Raw genomic sequence first — 12665 nt, forward strand, 5'->3', positions numbered from 1 at the left:
GTAAATGTTTCATTAAATTTTGAAATATTTTCTTTAGATAAGGAGAGTGAACCTATCTTAGGCTATCATTTCTCAGTCATTTTTCTACAGTATAAATTCCTGTTGTAATGCCTTCCTGACCAAAAGTGGGAAAAGAATTATAGCAAATAAGATGTCAGTATATCTGAGAGAGTTCAGATAGAGTCAAGAGGCCACTCTGGAGGCTACTCTGACACAGGCTTCAGCTAAATATTGCTTCTTATCATGGTTTGCCAAACTCCAGTCAAAACCATTACTGCCAACCCTAAAGAACACCTAAGTCTTTATCTGAGATTCAGCAAAGGTTCCATGCCTATATTTACTTTCCAGAAACCCACAATCTCCAGATGAGCTCCTAGGCCTAAAATACAGAGGGGCCAGCCTCTCCAGAACATCAGCTAGTTCCACCCCCCAATCCCATATTATCGACAGCCCTTTCCAACATGATAAAGTTAGAATGGGCATAGCCCAAATACATCTAAAGATTGAGAGAAAGGAGGAGTTATAACAGAGAAGATAGGATTTAACAAATGAATATGACTACTGAATCAGTATATTGATATTTCTTTTAGTCTCCAGTGTCTTGGAGCAGCCAGAAGGAAAAAACTAGAATTGTGAACTGTAGCCCATACCAAACTCTGAAATCTGTTTTAGAGCTAATAGTTGCAGTGTGCTTTGAAACATACTGCTTTTTTGTATATACGTTCTTTTTCACAATAAAAAAATAAATTGTTGTTATAGAAATGACCCCTGATATTGTTAAAGCAAAAGTGAATACTCACTATCTTGTTTACCAGAACAAAAGTTTCTAATAATTCAAATTAGTGATATTGCAAAAATGATAACGATGTGTGTATGGGGAGACTGTAATTGACAGGACTTATCTCCTATGTTATCTTGCTGAACGATGAAAGCATAATACTTATTTTGAAATGAGTGCCCAGTATTTAATTGAGAAAAATCCAGATGCTCATCAAAGGTTTTTAGTGTATTTTTTTTAGAATTTACTAGGAGTTATGAGAGTATCATCTTAAGAAGTAACTCTAAAATTAATTCACATAAGAAATACAGTCTCATAGGTACTTCTTTACTTGTCTGTATAATTTCTTATTCTGGAAAAAAGGTATAAATTGCTTAAATTAATATAATTAGTGCTTCTTCAAGGAAGGTATTCTGTATTGTGGTCATGTTCTTAACTAGTGCATGAAGGTATATGTTAATTATTTCATCTTAACATTTTATTCTCTAGCTTTCTAAATAATACTTTTACCAAGAATAAGGTTGTTTTAAATCAGTGGTACATATTTTCACAAAAGTTGCTTTCTTTTATTTTGCATTAGGTGAAGGATATCCTCTCAAAAGTCCAGAAGAATCATGTGGGTAAACCACTGCTGAAAACTGACTTAAATCAGGAACAGGCGGTAAATCCTTTTTTATTTTATGTAACCATATTTGTGTATAGGATTTAATTTTATAAATGGACATCTAGATTTCATAATGTGGCAGGCATATACTATTTTGGAGAATTAAAATGAGTTGATGTTTTTTAGTTATAGATCCTAATTTTTCTTCATATTACTAATTTTAAAAATATCTAGCCAAGGATATTTATAGTATTCAATAAATTAGTACAGTTGTGACTTGAAAAAGCTAGAGCTCAAAGCCAACAACATGAGCTGTTATTAGTATTTTCTTCTCTTATTGGTCCAGACTACTTAACTAGTAGATGTTTTGCTTAAATTAAATGGTTGAAGATAGGATAAACTCTACCATGGCAGATTTTGATTTATATGTTTAATGTCTTCTGAATATCATAAAGTTCTATCAAATCCTCTTATTAAAATAATTTGAAATAAAGTTTTATGGAATCAAAAAATAGTCAAGTAGAACAGTTTGAATCAGCTGGAAGTATTCCCATAAGTTTTAAACTTCTTTTCTGTGCATAATGAAAGAATCTAAAGTTTATGATATTTGTTTCCAAATTCTTTAGGAACAACTGGAAAGAATCAATGATGCTCTTTCTAGTGAATATGAATGTCGCCGGCGTATGTTAATGAAACGATTAGATGTGACAGTGCAGTCCTTTGGATGGTCTGATAGAGCAAAGGTAAAACTGTGTTCCCGTTTGTGTCCAGTAGGTGGTAGCCTATGGTGGCTCTCAGACTCTTATACACTATTATGCCACTATGCCACATTTGTACTTTGTTACTTTCAGAACCAGTTGTCCTGGCCATCTGCTGGTTTTATATAATGATCCTAGTCTTATATAAATACCTGTTTTCAATACCTTTACCTTAATTTCTCTCCAATCTTTCACATTTATTTTAAAGTCCAAAATGATGTAATTTATGCAAGGATATGCACAAAAGAAGAGGTATCATATGAGATAGTGATTTATAGTGATCAGATAATAGTGAGCAAAGTGAGCAAAGGATCAAAACAGGTATAGGAATAGGTACAGGTAGTACTGCTGTTTAAACAGGGCAGAAAGTGCATTAGGGCTGGGTAAGGGGTGGACATGTTCTAGTTGAAGAGAGTGGTAGAAGGTGGAGGCATTCCCAACTGTGAATCTCTTCAGATAGCTTTCTAGAGAACTATATCCCATCACTCATTTTTTACTTTAACCTTTGCTCACACTTCATCTGTGATCCCCCTCCTTGTGTCACAGCCTGGAAACTCTCTCCAGGCAGTAAGCTGGGTAGTCAGTCATAGGGCTCATTTAGTTTACTTCTCGTTTTTCAGGGGTCACTGTCCTGTGCCTCTTACTCTATCTATTCTGCAAGTGGAAGTTCATGTATTATTATTATTACATTGTTTGAGTTGACTGGACAGTTCTTCTTCCCCCTGTGTCAGCTGGGATCACTCAGTGCAGCTTCATTCAGCTAGGCCGGGCGGCAACATCAAAGATGACCATCTCACATGTCTGGGTCCTTGATGCTTGACTGTCTGTTAGGGTGCTTCCATTCTTCTCTAGCATCTCACATGGTCTCTCTGTCTATATGGAGTCTTGAATTAATTTCCCATTGCTGCTGTGACAAGTTACCATGAATTTAATGGCTTAAATAATACAGATTTATTCTCTAACACACTTCTGGAGTCAGAAGTCCTAAGATCCCTCTGTAGGCTTTAGAGGAGAATCTTGTTTCCTTGCCTTTTCTAGCGTCTAGAAACTGCCAGCAATTTTGGTTGGTGGTCACATCTGCCATCTTCAAAGCCAGCCATGTAACTGGCTCTCTCTCTGCTTCCATTGTCACATCATCGCCTTCTGTCTTTGACACTCCTGTCTCCCTCCTATAAGGAGGACCTTGTGATCGCACTGGACCCATACAGATAATCCAGAATAATATCTCCATCTCACGTCTGCAAAGTCCCTATTTCCATACAAGGTAACATATTCATTCACAGGTTCTAGGGATAAGAATGCCACATCTTTGGGCATTATTACCTAGCACATCTCATTTTCCTAATTGAATGTTATTTTTTTCTTGCATTATATTTCTCTAGCACACGTTCCTCTCCCTTGTTTTAAAATTTTCCTTTTTAGATACACTTTTTAAAATCAAGTGTTTTAATGAGTCATTTGTTTTCTGTGTACTTTCCCTCCTAGATGCTTGTATCCTCCTGTTGCAATGTAGACTATTTCTTTGTGTATCCTCTTATTGCAATGTGGGCTATGTGCTTGGCTGCTCCACTACTTCCTGTATCTGATGGCCCCCTCCTTCATTGTTACCTCATTCTGCTACTGTATATCCTCAAATAACTTCCTAGCAAAGGGTATATAAGAGGTGATTTTTCAGAATCCTTGCATTCTTGAGATGTTTTTATTCTGCTATCACATTTGATTGATAGTTTGAGTAAATATAAAATTCTAGGTTGAAAACAGTTTTCTTTAAGAATAATGAAGGCCAGAGGCGTTACTTCATTGCTTTTTAGCATTTAGCATTAGTGCTGCTGTTGAGAAATCTGATGCCATTCTCTTTCCTTTTAGGTGACCTTTTATTTTTCTTTGGAAACTTCTAAGCTCTTTTCTCCATCATTGGAGTTCTGAAATTTCACAATGGTATGTGTTGGTATGGGTCTTTTTTTATTCATTGTGCCAAACACTAGGTGAGCCTTTCAATCTGTAGATTCTTTTAGCTTTTACATTTTTCTTTATTAATTTCTTCCCTTTTGTTTTCTTTTCTCTTTTTGTGAAACTGTTACTAGTCAGGTACTGGACATCCCGAATTGATCCTCTCAGGTTGCTTTATTTTCTTCCTCTCATTTTCTCTTTTTAATTCACTTTCATGGAAATGTCCTCAATTTTATTTTCTGCTGGGTGTTGAATTTTTGTTTCTGCATCAGTTTTTAATTTCCATGAATTCTTTTTGATTTTTTTCCTTTTTCATATATTTTTCAATCTTCTTAAATGAGCGTGAAAAATTTTTTTGTAATTTTTTTTTCTCTCTTCAGTTATTTCCTCCAGGGCCATATTTTTGGTTGCTTCTTGAGTTTTTTTGGTCTCTCTCTCTGTTTTTTTTATGCACGGGCAGGCATCAAGAATCCAACCCAGGTCTCTGGTATGGCAGACAGAATTCTGCCACCGAGCTACCGTCGTACTGCCCTGATGTCTCTCTTTTTGGTGGCTTTCTTCAAATGTATGGTAATTCTTGGTTGCACATATTTAAGAGCAAGACACTGAAAAACTGATTAGGTGGGAAATATAATCGATTAATAGAGATTTTTGATATCAAAATTTAGAGTAAGCTATTATGCTATGAAAATTCTAAGTATCAGCAAGTGGCTGTCTTTTCTCTGGAGCTGCTCATTTTTTCAAGAGGGGATATCTTTTTTTTCCTTTGGCTAGGTGAGGAAGAATGATAGTATGCTGCCAAGGGTTGAAGAATGTTCTATAAATAGACTTTACATTAACCCAGATTTTAACTCCAGACTTCATTTTTTGAGGTAGTCAATTGATTCCCTTCTTACCTGTATCCCTCCCTTCCATTCTGTTTATTGTAGGATATGTATACATTTTTATAATTTAGTTTTTCGATCTGAATCATTTAACTAGAAATCTTCCCTCACATATTTTATATAAAGTCTCCTTCCAAACACCTGGCAGACAGATACAGAAAACTGAAGGGTAAATTGGAACAGTCTTGCTGGTGCAAAATATTATTTCAGGAAGATTATTTTTACTGTAGTGATAAAGTAGAGTCAATCACTGTCAACTGTCATTCATGTATTTTCTTTCAGTAAACATTATTCAGCATCTCATATGTGGCAAACATTATGATGTAACATTCTGGATAAAGAATTTAAAACCCTGTATAATTAGGTCTAGAATACTTTTGGAAGATTTCTATATCTGTCATACCTAAGTGGCATCTCAGGTGGTTAGAACCCATTTCTCTTCTGTGCGTCCACTAGGATAAACTTCAGGATCATGCCTGTCTGTGTCATTGAAGTAACTGTTTGCAAGAGGCCCAAATGCTGTGAGTTACAAAAGGAGTAGATGACATGATTGCTTGAGAACTGTAGTAGAGTTCAGATGTATGTGAGAGGTACCAGTTTTACTGACCTCCAGAAACTTTAGTAGAGGTTGTATATATGTGGGAGCACTGGTTTAACTTGGTAGAATTTTATATGAGAAAAAGAAATTTGGGAATATAAGGAAAATTGTGAAAGCGGTATTAAAGGCATACTAATGTTACTATGAATGTTGGTGTGCAAGTATTTTTTGAGTCTCTGTTTTTCACTTCTTTGGAGTATATACCTAAGAATAGAGTTGCTTGGTCATGTGGTAATACTGTGTTTAACTTTTTGAGGAACAGCCAAAGTGTGCAGTTATGTATTCTCACCAGCAGTGCTCATGAGTTCGAACTTCTCTACACCCTCAACACATACTTTCTTTTTTTTTTTAAATAACAGACATCCTTGTGGGAGTGAAGTGGTATTTTATTGTGGTTTTAATATGCATTTCCCTAATGGCTAAAGATGTGGAGCATTTTTATGTGTTAATGTTCGTTTGTATATCATCTTTTTTTTCTATTAAACTTGATATATCTTTCCCTCCATTTTTATGATAGAAAAATGTGTCATAATAAGGAATGACTGTCATAAAATATAATTCTATAGCATTTTCAATCTGTGCAGAGTATTTCGTCATGTGGATATAATCTATTGATAGACGTTGAAGTTTCCTCCCATTTTATCTCTTGTTTGACCCCATAATGAAATCTCTTGCAACTAAAATTTGCCTATGTCTGTGAATATTCCTTAAAGTGGAATTTCTTGATCATAGTATGTGTATGATTTTTAAGTTTTTGTTGTATACTACAGAAATTGTCCTACCTACAAAAAGATTGTACATATTTTTTGGTGAAATTAATCTGGTTTCTTTTTTCTGTTATTTTGCTAGCTGAGCTAATACTAGAAGTATAATTTTATAATTTGTTCTTTTTCACTTACTATATTGTGATAATTGTCCCGTGTTTCTAAAAGCTCTATTATGATATCCACTGTTTTTTTTTTTTTTTTTGGTTGCATGGTCCAGGAATCAAACTCAGGTCTCCTGCATGGAAGGCAAGCATTCTACCACTGAGCCAGCCGTGCACCCACAATATCCACTTTTTTAACTTATTTTTTATTGAAATATAATTAACATAATATAAAATTTACCATCTTGGAAGTGTACAGTTCCGTGTTTTTTAGAATATTCACTATATTATGCAGCCATTACCACTATCTAATTTTGGAACATTTTCATCACCCCAAAAAGAAACCTCATGTCTATTAGCTGTCAGTCTTATTCCCTGTTCTCCATCCTCTGGCAACCACTAATCTGCTTTCTATCTCTAAGTATGTGCCTGTTACAGACATTACATATAAATGGAATCATACAGTTTGTGACCCTTTCTATCTGACTTCTTTTACTTTGCATATTGTTTTCAATGTTCATCCATATGGTTGCATGTACTTCAATATCCTTTTTATGGTTACATTATAACTGTCTTGTTTTATACATTTTTCCCGTTTTAACTAGCACCAGGAATGTGTCCATACATATTTTTGTGCTAATTTCACTTTATAGTCTTATGGTGGATCCGTAAAAAGAAAATAACCGAGTCAAAGGTCACGACTCATAATGCTCTTGATTCACATGGCCAAATTGTTTTCCAGAAAGTTTGTTTAAGTTCCTACTAGTGTAGGTGTACATGGAATTTTGTCTTTTATTCTGTTTCAATATTAGAATATTGCCAATTTTATTGCTAACTTGGTTAAAATAGGCTAAGTTATTTTGTTTGTGTATCTCTATCTTTGATAGAGTTGAGTGGTTTTTCATAGGCCTTTTATAGGTTTATAGGCTTTTCTAATTAGTCGTTTGAATTTCCTCTTTGAAATTTCTGTTTATGAGTTGTCCCTTTTTCCCTTGGAGTTTTCCTGCTTACCTTCTGATAGAGTTGTTTTTGGTTTTGTTCCTTTTTTTTTTTTTCAGAGCTGAATTATTTTATTTTGTGGAGTCTTACTTAGATTTGTAATGCTGAGCTTGTAAGTACCAAATGTTTGCTTAGGTTTAATGAGACCTGTGATAGAGAGGGGGAGAATTGTAATTCTCCTATTAATGCAACAATGATACATATTGCAAAGTTTAGCATTTATCATGTTACAAAGGCTCCCCCTCAGTGGGGGTCTAGTCCTGTACTCTTCTTTCACTATAATGTTCCCTCTGTGCTTTTTTTTTTGGCCTGATCTCTCAGAGAGAACTGATCACCATTTAGAGTTTCTTCATAGTCTTTAAGTTTTATGGTTTGCTGCCCAATCTGAGCCAGCCAGGTTCTCAGCCTCAGTGGTATCCAACTCCCCCTGCCCCACAAGCCTTCCTGGCAACCCATTAACAGTATCACCAGACCACAACCTGCGGACATTGGTGGGTCAGAAAAACTAATTAGGCCTGTTCTGTAAATATTTATCTCTAAGAATATCTAAAATACTAGGTCTGTGAATAATTTGTTTTCTTGAAAATTAAGCCAAATGGTTATTCCTATAATAACATCCTCAGTCGTCCGCTTCCCAAGGGTTGGGGCCCTGCTGCGCATAGGGAGGTGTTTGGAATTTGAAACTAGCCCCGCATGTCCTCACGGGGCTGTGTCCTAACAGGGTGGAGCAGGTCAGGACCAGCTCCGCACCAGGAAGAGCCGTGGGTCTGGGAGCACCCCTCCGCGCGCCTCCATGAACCCTGTGCACTCCTGCAAACGCCCGTGCGCCCTCCTACCCCGCCATGTGCTCTCCTACCCCGCTGCCCACTCTCCCACCCTGCCATGCCCCCCCCACCGCGTCCTCCCACCCCCCTGATTGAGTTTTTTATACATTAAGGAAGATAGTTAGTTGTCTTATTTTTTTAAAGTATTTTCCCCAGTTGCGTTTCATTTTGTTTTATATCCTTTTTTTTATTGTGTAGTATAACATATATGCCAGGCAAAGAAATAAGAAAGCAATAGTTTGCAAAGCATTCTTCAACAAGTAGTTACAGGACAGATCCCAGAGTTTGTCATGGGCTACCATACCATCCTCTCACACTTTTCCTTGCAGCTGTTCCAGAATATAGGAGGCTAGAAGGCTTAAGTTTTTTTTTATCGTCACAAGTGACTTTTTTTCCCTCTTTTTTTGTGAAAAATAACATATATACAAAAAAGCAATAAATTTCAAATCAGCACCACAATTACTTGTAGAACATATTTCAGAGTTTGACATGATTACAGTTCTACAATTGACTAAAAGAGATACCGGTTTAATGATTCAGCATTCATATTCATTTGTTAATCCTATCTTCTCTGTATAACTCCACCATCACCTTTAATCTTTCCATCCTTCTCTTTAGGTGTGTTTAGGCTATGGCCATTCTAACTTTTTCATGTTAGAAGAGTCTGTCACTAATATGGATGGGGTAGGGAGAAGAAACTATCTGATGTTCTGGAGAGGCTGGGCCCTCTAGGTTTCAGGACTTATCTGGTCCAGGAACCCATCTGGAGGTTGTAAATTTCTGGAAAGTTACTCTAGTATATGGAACCCTTGTGGAATCTTATATAATGCCCTAGGTGTTCTTTAGGTTTGGTTGGAGTGGTTCTGGTTAGGGGTTGGCAGGTTATGATAGGTAGCAATGTCTAACTGAAGCTTGCATAAGAACAACCTCCAGAGTAGCCTCTCAACTCTATTTGAATTCTCTCTGCTATTGAAACTTTATTAGTTACACTTCTTTTCTTGTTTTTGGTCAGGATGGAATTGTTGATCCCACAGTGCTAGGACCAGATACATACTGGGAGTCATCTCCCATTTTGCCAGGGACTTGCAGGTAGGGCAGTTATTTCACTTGCAGAGTTGGGCTTAGAGAGAGTGAGGTCACATCTGAGCAACAAAAGAGGTTCTCCAGAAATAACTCTTAGGCATACCTGTAGGTAGTCTAAGCTTCTCGCATACCTACATAAGCTTCGCAAGAATAAGCCTGATGATCAAGGGCATGGCCTGTTGATTTGGGTGTCCCTAAAGTTTGCATAGTATCAGGATTCCCTGATGGTAAGGTTTAATAGTTCCATATTTTTTCTCCCGTCCCTCAAGGGACTTTGCCGCTACTTTTTGGTTATCTGCTTAATATACTCTAGGATATATCCAGGCATCACATTAATCTATACCAGGATTAAAGGACCGCTTTCTTATTCTGGGCTCTCTGTGTTTCCATTGTTCAAATGAGCGATACAGATAAGTTGAATTAGAGTATGTGCTACAGAAAATTTCTGTTCCAGACCAAATAAACCTCTCTTCCCTTGGTCTCAAAGAGTATATGTGGTTCTAAAATATAAACAGTGTCTTCCTTACCCCTGTGTTCTGAGTTACTTTAACCCCAACCTGATCGGCTTTGTTCTTATCTCTAAATATCAGGTTATATATATATATATATATATATATATATATATATATATATATGTTTTATATCCTTTGATGTAGAGAAGTTTTGATATTTGTTTTGTAGTATTTTAATTTAAAATAAATCCTCAATTAAATCTTTATTTTTTTTTTGCAATTCCCTTTGTTATATGGTATGCCTTTTTCTTTATTTAACAAATAACTAGCAGTTTATAACAATTCAATTTAAAAAATAATCCACAGACGGGCTGCGGTGGCTCAGTGGCAGAGTCCTCGCCTGCCATGCCCGAGACCCGGGTTTGATTCCTGGTGCCTGCCCATGTAAGAAAATTAAATAATAAATAAATAAAAGACTAAAATAATAATAATAATAATAATCCAGCCCTTTTACTGCTGATCTTTACTACCTTTATATTTCATTCATACATTTGTGAGGCTCTGAATCTTTTTTGTCTATTCTGTTTCATTCATCTGTTTTTTTTCTCCAAAATCCCAATTAATTAGACTCAAGCAGGATATTTATTGTTATTGCTACACCTATGTTTGGGGGTCAGGCAGACCTTTATTAATAACTGGGCAGAGCTGGGTTTTTCTCTGTATTTTTCTCTGTATTTGTTGGAAGGTAACTTAAACCTTTCTAAGTTTCATTTTTTCCTCCACATTTGCAAAATGGACAATAACAACCACTCTAAGAGGATACTTTGAGCATTAAAGAGATAATGTCTGTTAAGTTATATGTGCATCCTGGCACATGTAATAGGTGCCTGGTAAATGTTAGCTGTTGGGACAGTAATAATGATTTCATATTGTATGTTCATATCTGGTATGACTTTTTTCTCATCAAAATTCTTCTATTCAGAAAAAAATGAAAGATTGTAGAATTATAACCCATACCAAACTTTAAAATATGTTGTATAACTACTTGTTAAAATGTACTTGGAAATTTATTGTTTTTTCATATATATATTTTTTGTTCACAATTAAAAAAGTTTAAAAAAAATCTTCTAGTCATTCTTACATGTTTAGTTTCTGGATTTGTTTTTCATCTTCCCCAAAACTGTTCCATTAGGCTTGCTTTAAATCTGTACGTTAATTTGGGGAAAAACTGACAATAGTGTTCAGTCTCCCCATCTAGAAAGAAGTTGGTATTTCTCACCGTTTATTCAAATTTTTTCTTGTTTTTGCAAGATTTGCTAATGTTTTCTTCTGAAGGTCCTGTACATTTTTTTTGGTAAGGCTATTTTTAGGTCTTTTGGTTTTTTTATTAATATGAAGAGAATTTTTTGTGTTGAAATTCTTAATGAGTTATTGCTAGTATTTATATATTCGTTAGCATTTGTTCATTTATTCTTTCATTCTGCATAAAAATTATCGTTAGATATTTGAAGGTTTTAGTTCATTTCCAATTCTTTGCTTGTGTTATGTCTCCTTTTTTTTCTTTCTGATGATTATGATTGCCATTGCTTTTTAGTTGAAATTTACTTTTGTTTCTTTTTCCCCTAACTTTTGTCATTTAGGTAAAAACAGATGACATAGCAAAAATTTACCAGCCTAAGCGTTATGCTCTGTCACCCAAGACAACTATTACATTAGCACATCTGCTTGCTGCTCGTGAAGATCTGTCGAAGATCATTAGAACAAGTAGTGGCACTAGCCGAGAGAAGACGGCTTGCGCCATTAACAAGGTTGGTTTTTCTTTCAGCGTAATGGAGAATGAATTTCTAATATCCTCATTTGGTATTTTCACGGATTTTTATCAGTTTTTCTTTTATATCTAGGTGACCTTCTAGAAAGGGAATGGTGTTGAGTGGGGGGCTTCAGTCCATCTAGGCTTAGTTATATTTTGTGTGTATATATATATATCCATCTAAATTTCTGCATTCATAAATTAAACGAGAGTTCTGTCTTAATTAGAGAAAGAAATAAAGGATTGTGTTTTTAAGAAGAGTTGCTTTTATGAATAGCTTTATCAATAGTTTACCTTCTTTCCAAGAAAGTAGTCATTTTTTGCCCGTAAGAGTCTGTTTTATAGGAATTGTTTCAGGTCGTGACAGACTCTTCAGATTCTTGATGTAAAGGGAAGTAGAGTGCATGCTTTGGAGTAATACAAATCTGGGTTTACAGCGTAGGTTTATTATTGACTTAGAGAAATAACCTTGGGCAAGTTACTGAGCCTCTTTGAGCTTCTATTTCCTGATTCAGCATCTAAATCCATTTCTCTGAGAATGGTCTTAAGTTAAACAAGCTCAAGGAGTCTGGATTCTTAATTTACAACAGCAGCAATAACAAACTAAACTAATCTAGAATGCTTTACATCAGCTTGGCTAGCATGTACTCTCCATTTAGGGAGAACACTCTGTGGCAAACCTAATTAATAGTATAAAGGTAACTGAGCCAAAAATTAGAACTAAGAAAATTTGGGTAATTCAGAAATATTTCTAGCTTGAGATATTCTTTATACTTAGAGAGATACATTGCCAGAGGGATGGTTGTATTCAATCGGTTTGCTAATTACTGCTAATTTAGTGTTGCCAGGGTTTACCTCTTTGATATGCCTTTTTTGTGCTTCAATTTTGGATGAACTCCCTCTGTTTTCTGAAAGATAATGGTCTTTCTTTAAACATATTACCTCATATTTTGTATCAGGTTGTATTGTAGTCTTTTTGGCTTTAGAGTCTTTCCAACTTCTTTAAGTGACATTGTCTATCTCTTTTATGAGTTAATACTTAACTATCTAATTATTT

General features: G+C 35.4%; 1 protein-coding gene and 1 long non-coding RNA gene across 2 annotated transcripts in view; both read left to right on the forward strand.

Moving 5' to 3' along the window:
* FAM98B (family with sequence similarity 98 member B) overlaps positions 1-12665 on the forward strand; it is a 51320-nt gene that overhangs the window by 21663 nt on the left and 16992 nt on the right. Inside the window, exons 5-7 of the mRNA XM_077127421.1 lie at positions 1359-1439; positions 2009-2125; positions 11439-11606. Coding sequence (XP_076983536.1) covers positions 1359-1439; positions 2009-2125; positions 11439-11606 — 366 coding nt within the window. The remainder of the gene's footprint in view (positions 1-1358; positions 1440-2008; positions 2126-11438; positions 11607-12665) is intronic.
* LOC143655896 (uncharacterized) lies at positions 2134-8284 on the forward strand. The gene is made up of 3 exons (XR_013162337.1): positions 2134-3404; positions 4007-4078; positions 5431-8284. It is a non-coding gene; the product is annotated as an uncharacterized LOC143655896 (long non-coding RNA).

Source organism: Tamandua tetradactyla, chromosome 14 (genome assembly GCF_023851605.1).
Source record: "Tamandua tetradactyla isolate mTamTet1 chromosome 14, mTamTet1.pri, whole genome shotgun sequence".
NCBI lineage: Eukaryota > Metazoa > Chordata > Mammalia > Pilosa > Myrmecophagidae > Tamandua > Tamandua tetradactyla.